Source organism: Neopelma chrysocephalum, unplaced genomic scaffold (assembly GCF_003984885.1).
Source record: "Neopelma chrysocephalum unplaced genomic scaffold, ASM398488v2 Primary Assembly neopelma1_25, whole genome shotgun sequence".
Classification (NCBI taxonomy): Eukaryota; Metazoa; Chordata; class Aves; order Passeriformes; family Pipridae; genus Neopelma; species Neopelma chrysocephalum.
The window spans coordinates 45,025,581-45,038,335 of record NW_020897694.1 but is presented as its reverse complement, the minus strand read 5'-3'; the positions used below and the strand labels follow the sequence as shown (position 1 = coordinate 45,038,335).

Below are 12,755 nucleotides of genomic sequence, written 5' to 3'. Positions count from 1 at the left end.
TTTTATAACTAAATAGGTTGTATAGGGATTAAGAGCCACAGCACATATTATTGGTATAATCTCTTTAACCACACTGGGAAATCTTATTATGGAACAAATAAATTAGATGTTTTTCAGAAAGGTCTGGAGCTGACTTGGTAGAGCTTCTGTCCTTCTCTTTCTCTTTGAAAGCACTATGTGAAGAAACGTTTCTATAGAAAATCCTTCATCATGATAACAGTGGAATCAAAGAAAAACAGTGTGAAAAGTGGTATGACTTTCAGTTAGTCCTACTAGATTGTACCCCAGCTGGCCTTCCTCAGTGAACTATACTTTGTCTGCCTTGCTGTATTTCATTATAGGCCACATTGCCCCAGAGAGCTTGTGTAGCACAGTATCACAAATGCTTTGACAAGTCATAAATATTCCTCATGTAAGGTTCAATTACTTCAGATAAATAAGGTTTTAATTACATAACTACTTCTGGTTAAAAAAAGGTTAGGCATTATATTTCCTTGTAAGGCAAATCTCCTTAAGATGTCATTAGTGTTCTCAAAATTTGTCAATCACTATAGAAACAGAGAATCATTAAATGGTTTGGGTTGGAAGGAACCTTCAAAAATCACGTAATCCAACTTCCCTGCCAAATCTCTTACTAGGTCAGGTTGCTCAGAGCCCTGTCTAACCTGACCATGAACACTGCCAGCAATGGAGCATTCACAGCTTCTCTGGGAAACTTGTGCCAGTGCTTCACCACCCTCACAGTAAAGAATTTCTTCCTAATAGCTAATCTAAACCTGCCCTCTTTCAGTTTAAAACTATTCCTTGTCCTCTTTGTAGTGGGTTGACCCTGGTCAGATGCCAGGTACCCACTACAGCCACTCTCTCACTCTCCCTCTGCAATTGGACAGAGGAGAGAGAAAAAAAACAGCTAAGGATTCCTGAGTTGAGATAACAGGTAATCAGTGACTGATTACCTTCACAGGCAAAACAGATTCAAAGTGGGGATAGTACTTAAATTTATTACTAACAGGATAAGAGACAAAGAGTGAGAAATAGTCTTCAAAACACCTTCCCCCCACCCCTCCTGCCTTCCATGTTCTCCTTCCTCCCCCCCAGTCGTGCAGGGGGATGGGGAATGGAGGTTACAGTCAGTTGTTGTTTCTGCTGCTGCTCAGAGAGAGGAGTCCTTCCCTTGCTCCTGTGGGGTCCCTCCCACAGGAGACAGTCCTTGATGGACCTCTCCAATGTGAGTCCATCCCTTGAGCAGCAGCTCTTCCCAAACTGCTGTCCCGTGGGTCAATCCTCCATGGGGTGCAGTCCTTCACGAATGAGCTGTACTGGCATGGGTCACCCACAGGGGCCACAAGTCCTACCCAGGTAAACCTGCTCCAGCTTGGGCTTCCCTCTCCATGGGCTGCAGGTCTCCGGCAGGACCCCACTCCACCCTGGGCCTCCCATGGGGTCACAGCCTCCTTCATGCATCCACCTTCTCCAGCATGGGCTCCTCCATGGACTGCAGGTGGGTCTCTGCACCCCGATGGTCCTCCATGGGCTGCAGGGGCACAGCTCCTCCACCATGGTCTGCACCACGGGCTGCAGGGTCTCAGCTCCAGTGCCTGGAGCACCTCCTGCCCCTCATTCTGCACTGACCTTGGTGTCTACATTGTTATTTCCATGTTCTCACTCCACTCTTCCCTGGCTGGAATTCCTTCTGTGCCACAATCTTCTCTGTTATCACAGAGGCGATTACTCCTAATTGGCTCAGCCAATTGGCTTCAGCGGTAAGAAGTCCATCCTGGAGCCGGCTGGCATGGTCTCCATGGGAGAGAGGAAGCTTCTAGCAGCTTCTAACAGAAGCCACCCCTGTAGCCCCCCCAGCTCCCAGATACCTACTACACCTGTCAATACAGGCCTTGGGCAGTAAGTCCCTCTTAATTAATATACCTTATAAGATACTCAGTCTTCTCCAGACTGAATGGAGCCCCAGTCCCAGACCTCTCAGCCTTTTCTCTTAGGAAAAAATGCTCTAGTCTCTCTTGTAACCCTTTGCTGGACACTGTCCAGTAGTTCCATATCCCTCTTGTACGGCGGACATACCAAGCTACACTCTTCATATATAACTCTTACAAAATCTTTTAAGGTATTTCAAATACAAGTTGCATGTAAGATGCTTTGGGATTTATTTCCTCGCCTTTTCTTCTAATTAACTAACATAAGATGATTGTTGTATCTTCTTGGCACAACTTGATCCTAAGACAGGTCAAAAGATCGTGGCAGAGAGGCAGTTAAGTTTTTTTCAGCTTTCAGGGCATTCACATAATAAAGATCTTCAGACAAAGCTCTCACTTTACAGTCTGTTCCAGACTACAGTTTCTGAGACCTTTATACATATAAGCCTTTCAGTTGTGATTGTTGTACAAAGGAGGAAGACCTCATATGTAGTTCTGCTACAGAATAATAAACAGCCATTGGAAAAAGTGGTGTTGGATTACTGTGCCTTCATACAGCTTTCATGTAAGTCTACAGGGGGCTCCAAAACTCTTTGCAGTGATCTGTTTTGGATTAAATTACTGTAATGAAATTTACATCAAAGCCAATTTCTGAATGTATCCATCTCTCTTCCTATACTCAATCAGGAATGAAGGAATGGAAGAAGGGAAGAAGAGAGGAAGGAAGAAGAGGATAATATTGCATTCATTGATTCATTCATCATTTCTTTTTCCATTTTTAGACAGTAAGATTATTTCATCTGCTCTCATATGAATTATAATTAATAGCATTAATAAGGTGCTTAGCCTACATTGAAAGAAAATTAATATTATTAGCCAAAGAATAATTCTCTAAGGCATGTCACATGCAGTGACATTATAACTGTGAATGCTTTCAACATCGAATTCTGTTATACACATATCAGTATGCAAAAGCAGTAGACATACGTGGTCCCAAAGCTTACCCAGAGGCTTTGTATTTTGGATTTTTGACATGGATTGTAATCATACTCTTCAGCAGTGGTTTAGCAAGTCACAAACATGAAATATTCACATATGTATTTTATTCATGTGTCTTTTGGGTTTTTCTCCTCCTAGAATGGAGATCGTATTGCAATTGAATTATTGTCCAATTTGGTATTGATTCTCAATAAAAAACAAAACAAATGAAAATGGAATTGTTTTGTATTTAGAATTCTCAGTCTAGAGTGGACTTCTCCATCTTGCTGGAAAGGATGTTGCTTTTTCTCATGGTTCAATCTTGATACAATTTTTCATCACTGGTACCTAACAGTCCTAACTCGTAGTTCTACTTGCAACTTTTGGGGGATTTTTTGTTTGTTTTTTGTTTGTTTGTTTGTTTGTTTTAGTCATCCACAAGGGTTTTCCACAACATTTCCCAGTCAGCAGAAAACATATTGTAAGTTTCTTTTAGAACTGAGTTAAAGTTGTGGGGGTTTTCCTACCTGAGGTCAAAGGTTTCTGATGTTGTACTATAATGTAGTTTTCCATACACTCATTTTTTCTTCATACGCTGGGTTGTTTTCACTTAGAAAGTTTTGCAGCATATTGTTATACCTGGGTTATTTTGTTCTTATTGCTTTTGCAAGGTTCATTCTTCTGTGCATAAATACTAATTTCTGCCTACTGAATGATAAAACCTCCTTTTCTGGAAAGCTTACAGTTTTCACTTTTTCAACTTTTCTAGAAAATTTTGTTTGACTTTTCTACTGCACCATCTTCAGAGGCATTCCAAGAAAATACTGATTATTGATATCAGCAGCACAGTGAATGAATCTACTTTGTCTGACTTGGTTGATGCATTAGGACTGGAATTTTCAGTGGAGATTAATGAAAATAAGTACATCAATTGAAAAAAAAAGCTATATTATTCCTTCAGACTCCTTCGGAAATGACAGCCGTAATTTTTTTTTCATCATGCTAATAATGAAGGAGAAAGTAGCAGAGGAACTAAACACATTTTCTACTTCCTGGAGAAACTATACCATATTTCATCACAGGAATCTTACAAGACAGAAGCAAAACCAAGTAGCCAGACCCCCAGCAGAAATAAAATTTGATGCTTGTATTCTAGTAAATGACAGTCAAGGATCTGTTTCCTGATTAAGCTAACTCCACTGTCCCTGATGCTTTTGTAATGAACTCTAAAGGACAATACATGAGGAAACTCATGTATCTCCTCCAATTTGTTCAAAATTCCTGTATTACCACCACTAAATTTGTATCTCTGATTTATCCCAAGCTTTTTAAATAGTATGCTTCTCTCCTACAGAAGTTTGACACATCTTCTAAAAGCCTGTGGTCATTCTGGAAAAGAGCAGTGGTTTTTAATCTGTTACCACCTCTACATCACTAAATAGCCTGAAACAGCATCATGTCAGCAGCCCTGCTTTCCAGCTTACTGTTTAAACAGTGGAGACACTCTCTGGGGCAGCAAGGAGGCAGAAAAATGTAATGGCAGCAGCAAATGACCAAATAGGGTGGGATAAGCTAAAATACGCACAACAGAAAAAGAAATAGTAAAATCAAATGCAGACAGTAAAACCAGCTAATGCTCAGTAGCTTACTACAATGTGGATGCCAATAAAAATGATAACACATGCATACTTTTATCTAATACAAGTACTCAACTGACCGAATGTTGGTGGCCACTGAAAAAAGTGATAAAGTTTCAGGGTTGATACAACTGGAATGAAAGCTGCTCTCTCTTTACAAAACCTGATTTACAAAAGAGTATTATTCTGCTGTCTCCTACACTGAAAACCCTTCCTCAGCACATCACAGTTTCCCACAAAGGTTTTCCCCATTTTTGTAAATAATGCAGTCAATACCTTACAAATCACTAAATGTGCTGTGCTGCCTTTTGCCCATTGCTTCTGAAACTAGACTTCTTGATGGAAAATATGCAAAGAAATACAAAAGTTTAACTGCACATATTGGCATAATTTATGTATGCACCAAAACTAAATATCTGTTCATAGAAACTTAATAAGGAAACGACATTTTCTTGAAGAAAGGCAATTTGCTCTGGCTTGCACTGAGAACAGAATCAACTTGGGGTACACAGGAAGGAGGACTGTAAACTCATCTTTAGCTCTTATAATACTGCTATTCTACAATATGATTTTTTACAAATATGAACTGTTACTTGTTTACACAGGCGATTATCTCTCGAATCAAAGAAACACTTCAATACATCTAGAGATACAGGAAACCTCTTGAAAAAATATAAGGACCAATTGCTCTCCAGCCTCAGAGAAGCTCTGAAGGGCAAATTGTTTGGTTTGACTGTTCTACATAAACAGAAATGGACCTCACATTAGTGATTTCAATAATTCAGAGAACTCACTAAAAAAATTAGCAAATTAGTTTTGCCTACACTGAATAATATAGTCACTTCATTTGAAAATAATTTTATATAGATATCATGTGGTCACTTTTTGAATTAATATATATTGTTTTATAAGGATAACCTGAATAGGTCAGATGGCACTCAGGAGCTCAGGGCATTGGATTTAACTACTCAGCTTTAGAAGTCCACAGTTAGGTGACCACATCTCTGCTAAAGTCCATGCTGTATAGACTACATTTATAGTTAAAGATGAGAATAGGCTTTTGTAGGACATAATAATTTTGGCCATAAAGTAGATACTACAAGAGCTCAGATTATTGTGCTTTTTAAGTGACTGTTTTTTCCCCTCAGTATAAAAGACAAGCATGACAGATATACTGTAGACATCCAAATTGCTGGTCCAAATTTAGTGAACATGAACACAAGCCTTCCATGAATTCCATTGATTGCTGTTAGAAGCACATGTAACATACCCACACTCCAGTCCATTTCCTCCACTGCATCACCATATAAGCCATGCTTGCTCTTTCCTCTGAAATTTTCTGAAGCATACAGAGCAGTGTGGACATGAAGATAAGACAAGACGAGAAGAAATGGTGCATCAGTGTGCCTGGAAAACATACCAAACCAAACCCACAACTCCTTAGTGTATTGTAGAATAAAATGGCTACAAAGAAATCTTTTGACAGTAGAGTTAAAAAAAAAAAGACTCTCCCTCTTCCCTGGCCTCCCCTCAAAACAAACCAACTAACCAACCAACCAACCAACCAAAAAAAACCCCCACCAAAAACAAAAAAGAAGAAAAGGAATACAGTAATTGATTACAGAGTAATCCAGAACAAACACACACCCAGTGAAAATGCCATTCTTATACTGAATTGAAAGCAAAAATAAATTATTTAATTTACCTAATTACTAGTTACTATATATATTGAAAGAGAACTTGCTTAAAGCCAGGAATCTAGCAGTTTCTAGAGAAAAAATACCTCTCTTCATTTTACAAGTATATATTTAAAAGCCTGGATACAATTGCTGCTCAAAAACATACCCTCAGAACTACTAATCTACATGAAACACAATTACCTTCCTCACAAAGTCACGTGGAAGCTGATCTACTAAACTATTATGAGGACCTGGGTCTTTATCCTGGACTAAGGTATATGACCAATCCTTTTTTCATTTGAAGCTCTGTGTGTGTATGCACGTGATCATAACCTCGAAGTACATACTGATATTAAAGATTTTTCTCCTCAAAGTAATGAACAGTCTCCTCTGTCTTCAGTGTATTTCCTGAACGGATGCAATAGAAAGACCGCAATAAATAGACTCTGTAAATTTTGCTGTTCATGTGATCTGTCAACATGATATTTATGATTAGTTCTAGCAGGCTGTGAAAGCACAGCTTAAGCAAGTACTTCTCCTTATGCATTATTTATAAAACTTTACTTAAAATTGTGCCGTACTAACCAAATTTACTGCTATATGCTCTAACAGCATTTGCAGTACATTATGCATATTGTAAATATCAGCTGAATCACAAAAGCACTACCCACAGAACTTGTCTGGATCTCACCTTAAAGCACACAGCTAATTGCAGTCTATTTTTAGTTTTATTTACCATATTTTCCCTTGCCAGTCTGTGGTGGATAATACCTGTGATTTATGTCAGCATCAAAGGGAGACTATATATTTCCTCAAGCAGTTGATTCATTCAACCTTTAAAGAGGGGAGGAACAACACAGACATGCTCATACAAACTGTTCCTTTAAAATTAACAAAAAATCCTAACCTTTAGTACCTGAAAACAAAGTATTTTAGTAAAAGACATTAATCTGACATCAATACTTTCCTCTTAAAGAAAAATAATTAATTTTAATGTAGTATATTTATGATCCATTTTTCCTCTCTCCTTGGTTGGATATGTTTTTGCAAAAGTTGCATGTTTTTTTACTGGCATATACAGCAGCACATAAACTCAAAATGGGAACATTTTATCCGCATTACTCCCTTGATAACTGTGTTTTTGACAGGGATTTTTTCTTTATAAAAAAATTCTCTTTCTTCAAAAAAAACCGACAACATTTTCTTGTGGAAAATGGATACAGAAATTATTTTATTTCTCTTACAAATATTTGTGCATGTATCCTGTATTAGCTTAGTATTGTGAAGTTTATAAAAGATACAATTTTCACAAAGTTGTTTATTGCTATTTGAAAGGTCATACATGTGAGAACTTTTCATTTTTGTAGCAACAAATAACACGGGACTTCCAAGTCAATTAAAACGCTTGAAAATATCACCACTTCAAGCAAAAAAAATATTTAACTTATAAGTTAAATATTTAATATATATATAAATATAACACCGACCTTTCATTAGAGAATATTTCTGCAAGGCAGATAATTTTTGTTTTATAACTTTGTATTTTTTACTTCCTTGGATTTTCATTTATGTTTTCCTTAAACATAGTTCACTGAATTGAGATTAATATACAAATACTAGGATAAAACACCACAAAAATTTAATTTATACTTATGACAGTGCATGCAAAATTTACTTTTCATGCAAACTGCCTTGTTCTAATGCCACAGAGATACTGCATTCTTCTAAATGTACACCTGCTTTGCTAAAAGTATCAAAAGCCTCCACTATAAATGTTATTTTCAAGACATAATAACTTGAGTTTTTTGAAGTTCGTTTTTTTATTTGTTTGTTTTGTTAATAGAACTGACACAAAGATCTAACTTTCATGAAGAGTTATCAAATCAATGATTGATATAGAAGGCCACTACATCATTCTCTTCTTTCCAACTAAAATTGACAGGTTCTGATTGACAGCTTGCTGGCAGGTGGAGAAGTGTCTCACCTATTAATATCCTATAAAAGAACAGAGGCAGCTATTTATCTCCTGCCAAAACTCTTTGAGGAGTATTATAACTGACTACCTCTACCATGACCTTGAAAATGGAATGACAATACCAGCTAGTAGGCAGGAGAGAAATTTGACAACAGCTTAACTCCTGAACTTCAATAAACAGCTCCTTCAAAAATTATTCCCACTATCTTTTACACAGTGCAAACACAGGGAATCTCAGTTTCAAAAGATCTGAGATTTTTTATCTCAACATAAATCACACAGTGTTTTCAATTTACAGGGTAGTCAGAGAGATTACATACATCTGACATAAGACATTCTTTAGTGTGTTTTTAATGGATCTTGAAAACATCTAAAAGCATTGCTGGTGATTCCTCTGCATTGCAAAGTACTGGGTTCTTTTTTACTGTGAGGAGTCTTTATACTATTCAAAGATTCAGCTCAGGCTAGAGCTGTAAAACACAGCTTTAAAGTGGGTGAGCGAGCAATTAAAACTAATCTGACTTTGTGCTTCAAACACAAATCTTTTAACTTTTTTTCCTGCAAATCTACTCCAAATACTGCTCGCTGCTTTGAAAATTCCTTGGGCAATTTTGTTTGCTTTTCTGTGCACTGATGTGGTGCAGTTGACACACTGCAAGGAAGGGATACCACCCAGAGGGACCTGGACAGGCTTAAGAGTTTGGCCTATGAGAACTTAATAAAGTTCAACAAGGCCAAGTGCAAAGTCCTGCATCTGGGTGATGTCAATCTCAAGCACAAATACAGGCTGGGTGGAGAACGGATTGAGAGCAGACCCAAGGAGAAGGACTTGGCGATGTTGGTTGGCAAGAAGCTCCATATTAGCTGGCAATATGTCCTTGCAGCCAAGAAAGCCAACTGTATCCTGGGTTGCACCAAAAACAGCATGACCAGCAGGTCTCCTTGAACACTTCCAGTGATGGGACATCTACAACCATGTTACCTGTTCCAGTGCTTCACCACCCTCTGAGTAAAGAATTTCTTCTTAACGTCTAATCTAAACCTCCCCTCTTTCAGTTTAAAACTATTGCCCCTTGTCCTGTCACTATCTGTCTATATAAAGAGTCCATCTCCCTCCTTTTTATAAGCCCCCTTAAGGTACTGGAAGGCCACAGTGAGCCTCCTCTACTCCATGCTGAATAACCCCAGATCTTTCTCATAGGAAAGGAGTTCCATCCCTCTGATAATTTCCATGGCCCTCCTCTGGACCTACTCTAAGAGGTCCACATCTTTCTTGTGCTGAGCACTTCAGACCTGGACACAGTACTCCAGGTGAGGTAACTGTGTTGACACAGGCAGATGCAAACTTAACTTTACCTTTCCTGTAACTCTCCTTTTACTAAAAGGATCTTCTTATTCAGTATCCCCTCAGTGGATAAATTAATTAATGCTTATTCCCCATGGTTGCCTCCTCTACTTCCAGATTAGATCACCAATTAGACAGTGATCTTTGTGATAAGACTGGCTGAATGCACTCATTAAGCCTTCTTATTCCTGCAAGAGGAAAAGGCAAACCTTGGCTTAGTTGTATCAAAGCAGGACTTTCACCTACATGCTGAATTTCATTTTGTTTTGACTGTTAACTGTTAAAATTCTTGTTAGTATGAATGAATCCATGAATGAATGGTTCTGTCCTACTCTTTTAAAAGACACACCTTCAAACACCGATGTCATATTTTCAAAATTTTTCAAAATCAGAAAGAGAACTCCAGACCACTTGGGTGTAACTTATCAGAACCAGAAAAAGTGCTGAAAATGGAATTGAGAGAGGGAGGAAAACGTAAATATATAAATAATCTGACTCTTTCTAGTACATATTAAAAGTAGGATGTGCTACTACCATATCTGCATTTGTGATGTAATTCTTCCATGCAAATAGACAAGACACTTTGACATCTATAATTTCATACCCATTGTTTCCTTTCAATGCTTAAGGTACCCAACTCATATATGTTTTTATTTCCTTTCTATATAACCTTTTTTCTCCCCTCCCTAAAGTACACTTTCATAAGCATGGATAAAGAAAAGGAATTTGTCATCTAGCACAAATTATACTCATTATTAAATCCCTCTCCCCCACAAAATGTTGGAGGTCAATAGACAGATTTACTATTTTTTTAGAAGCGTTCCATTGACAATGCCATCTGCCACTCATCACTGAACTAGTGAGGTCCTTAATAATTTTTAAATTATTTAAAGATTTTGTAAAGCCCTGTATGAATTCACACCTTCTTCCTGTTACCTTTTTGTTCAAAAGGCACAATCAGAGGTCTGAGAGAATAGAGTTGTTACAGCTTATAAGTTACTACCTGTTTTTAATACATGTGCATATATATATCATATGTATACAAAGATTTACAAACTCTATAATTTGTATTTTGCTGTAAACTATAAGGAATATTCCTGTAGGATTTATAAAAACACTTGATTTCAGAACTCTTAACTCCAGTATAAAATGACAACTACCAGATCTTAAGACCCAGTAATATATAGAAAAACTCTAAACCAGTCTCCTAGAGTAGATGAAAAAAAATCTGAATATGTGTTGCAACAATGTTTCAAGGACTAAAATAGAATAGATAAAATGAAAATTTAAAATTTATTAACTTATCACAAAATTTTAAAAAATATGCCTATGCAATCTATGACTGAAAAAAATAGACAAAAAAATTGTTCAAATTCACCTTCACCATACCTTTTAAATATAAACATGTTTGTATGCAAATACTGTTTTCCAGAAACTAGATTTCATTGGGATTTTTTTAAATATTAATTGTGACCAGCTATACAAATTTGTCAGAGAGGTATTCTGTATCAGAGAGTGGTACTTTTGTATTGTTAATTTCTTATACATTAGAAACTGGTCTCTGGCATTTTCCAAAACTGGATTTTCTGTGCAGCTGGTCATTAAAGGGCATGCTGAAGATATAAGAGTGACAACCACGCTGAATTTAACATGAAATAATTAGCATGCATTTGACTTTCAAATATGCTGTAGTATCTAGAGAGTGTTCTGATAGGTTTGCGATATGTAAACACACTTCCCCTTGGGAAAAAGTAATTAGAATTAACACACACTGAGCTGACCTGCCCACGTACAATTAGGGTAAACAACTAAATTACTATTTGTTTTCACACACCAGATCTGACACTTGTAATTGTATATATTCATTTCCAGTGCCATTTCTGGGCATTGAATTTTGTATTTGCTCTTTTTCAGTCTCTCTAGGAACAAACAAAAATTGTAATATGCATACACTAGACTAAGGAAGATAAATACAATTCCACCTCTCAAAAAAACAGACCAAAGTAAGTACAACAGCACATAGCTACATGCTATAAAGAAATTATAAGACGACTTTAAAAACAAACTCTAATGATTATATAGAATCACAGGCCAAAGTCTGCCCTCCAGCAGTCCAAGGTAATAGTTCTGCAGACCCCTCTCCTTACTTTGCTAGGAATCAAAAACTCTTATCATTTTGTGATCCCTGTGCCCAAGATGGCCTTCAACCATTAAATCACTCACCAGTCTTCCTCTGTTCATAGACAGCAGGTCCAGCAGGGCATCTCCCCAGGTTGGCTCACTCATCAGCTCTGTCAGGAAGTTATCTTCCACACACTTCAAGAACCACTTACACAGCTTCCTGTCCACTGTACTGTATTTCCAGCAGACATCTGGTAAGCTGAAGTCCCCAACATTAACAAGGGCCAGCAGTTTTGAGACTTCTCCCAGCTGCTTATAGAATATTTTGTCTGCCTCTTCCTCCTGGCTGGGTGGTCTATAACATATTCCCACCATGATATCTTCCTTGTTGGCCTATCCCCTGATTCTTACCCATGAACTCAAACCTATTGCCAGCATCATTAAGCTCTAGACAATGAAAACACTCTTTAACATACAAGGCTATCCCACCACATCTCCTTTCTTGCCTATTCCTTCTGAAGAGTTTGATGTTTATACATAGTAAGAAGTCATAAAGCTGACAGTATGATTGAGAATCAGCTAGAAAAGAAAATGTCAGGAAGTCCATCACCTGAACTCCAAAGAACTTGCAGAGGTAATATAGGCAATAGGTATAATAAACTTATATAGATAAAACATTTATGTTGGAATTATTAATATATATTCATATACATTGCATATAAAAGGGCTTTACAGGAAAATACCAGTGCTGTTGAAGATCGGAGCTTCATCATATATTTATTGTAAAGATAATTGACCAATTAAATAATGTGTGATATCTGATGATTTTTAGTTTGATGACAAAATGTGTATTTAGAACCAGTTAAGGTGAATGCTTGAATTCTTTAAATTCAGGATTGTTTGCATTCAGGTATACTTGTGCACAAGAATTACTTATGTACATGACTGAGCTTGCTATTTACTGTATCATCTAAAGAAAAGGAGACTGTATGACAAATTGAATATTCAAACATGTGACTAAGGGGCTGAAAGAACTGGAATGATAAGAATGCTGTCGAGCAACTCTGGTTTCCCAAAACCTTGTGGCAC

The 12,755-nt window shown here is 37.3% G+C and overlaps 1 protein-coding gene across 3 annotated transcripts in view; it reads right to left on the bottom strand.

Annotated features, from left to right (window-relative positions):
- STS (steroid sulfatase) overlaps window positions 1-12,755 on the bottom strand; it is a 106,845-nt gene that overhangs the window by 56,141 nt on the left and 37,949 nt on the right. For all 3 annotated transcript variants that reach the window (XM_027675123.1, XM_027675124.1, XM_027675126.1), the window contains one exon: window positions 5,817-5,953. In XM_027675123.1, the coding sequence (XP_027530924.1) occupies window positions 5,817-5,953 (137 nt within the window). The remainder of the gene's footprint in view (window positions 1-5,816; window positions 5,954-12,755) is intronic.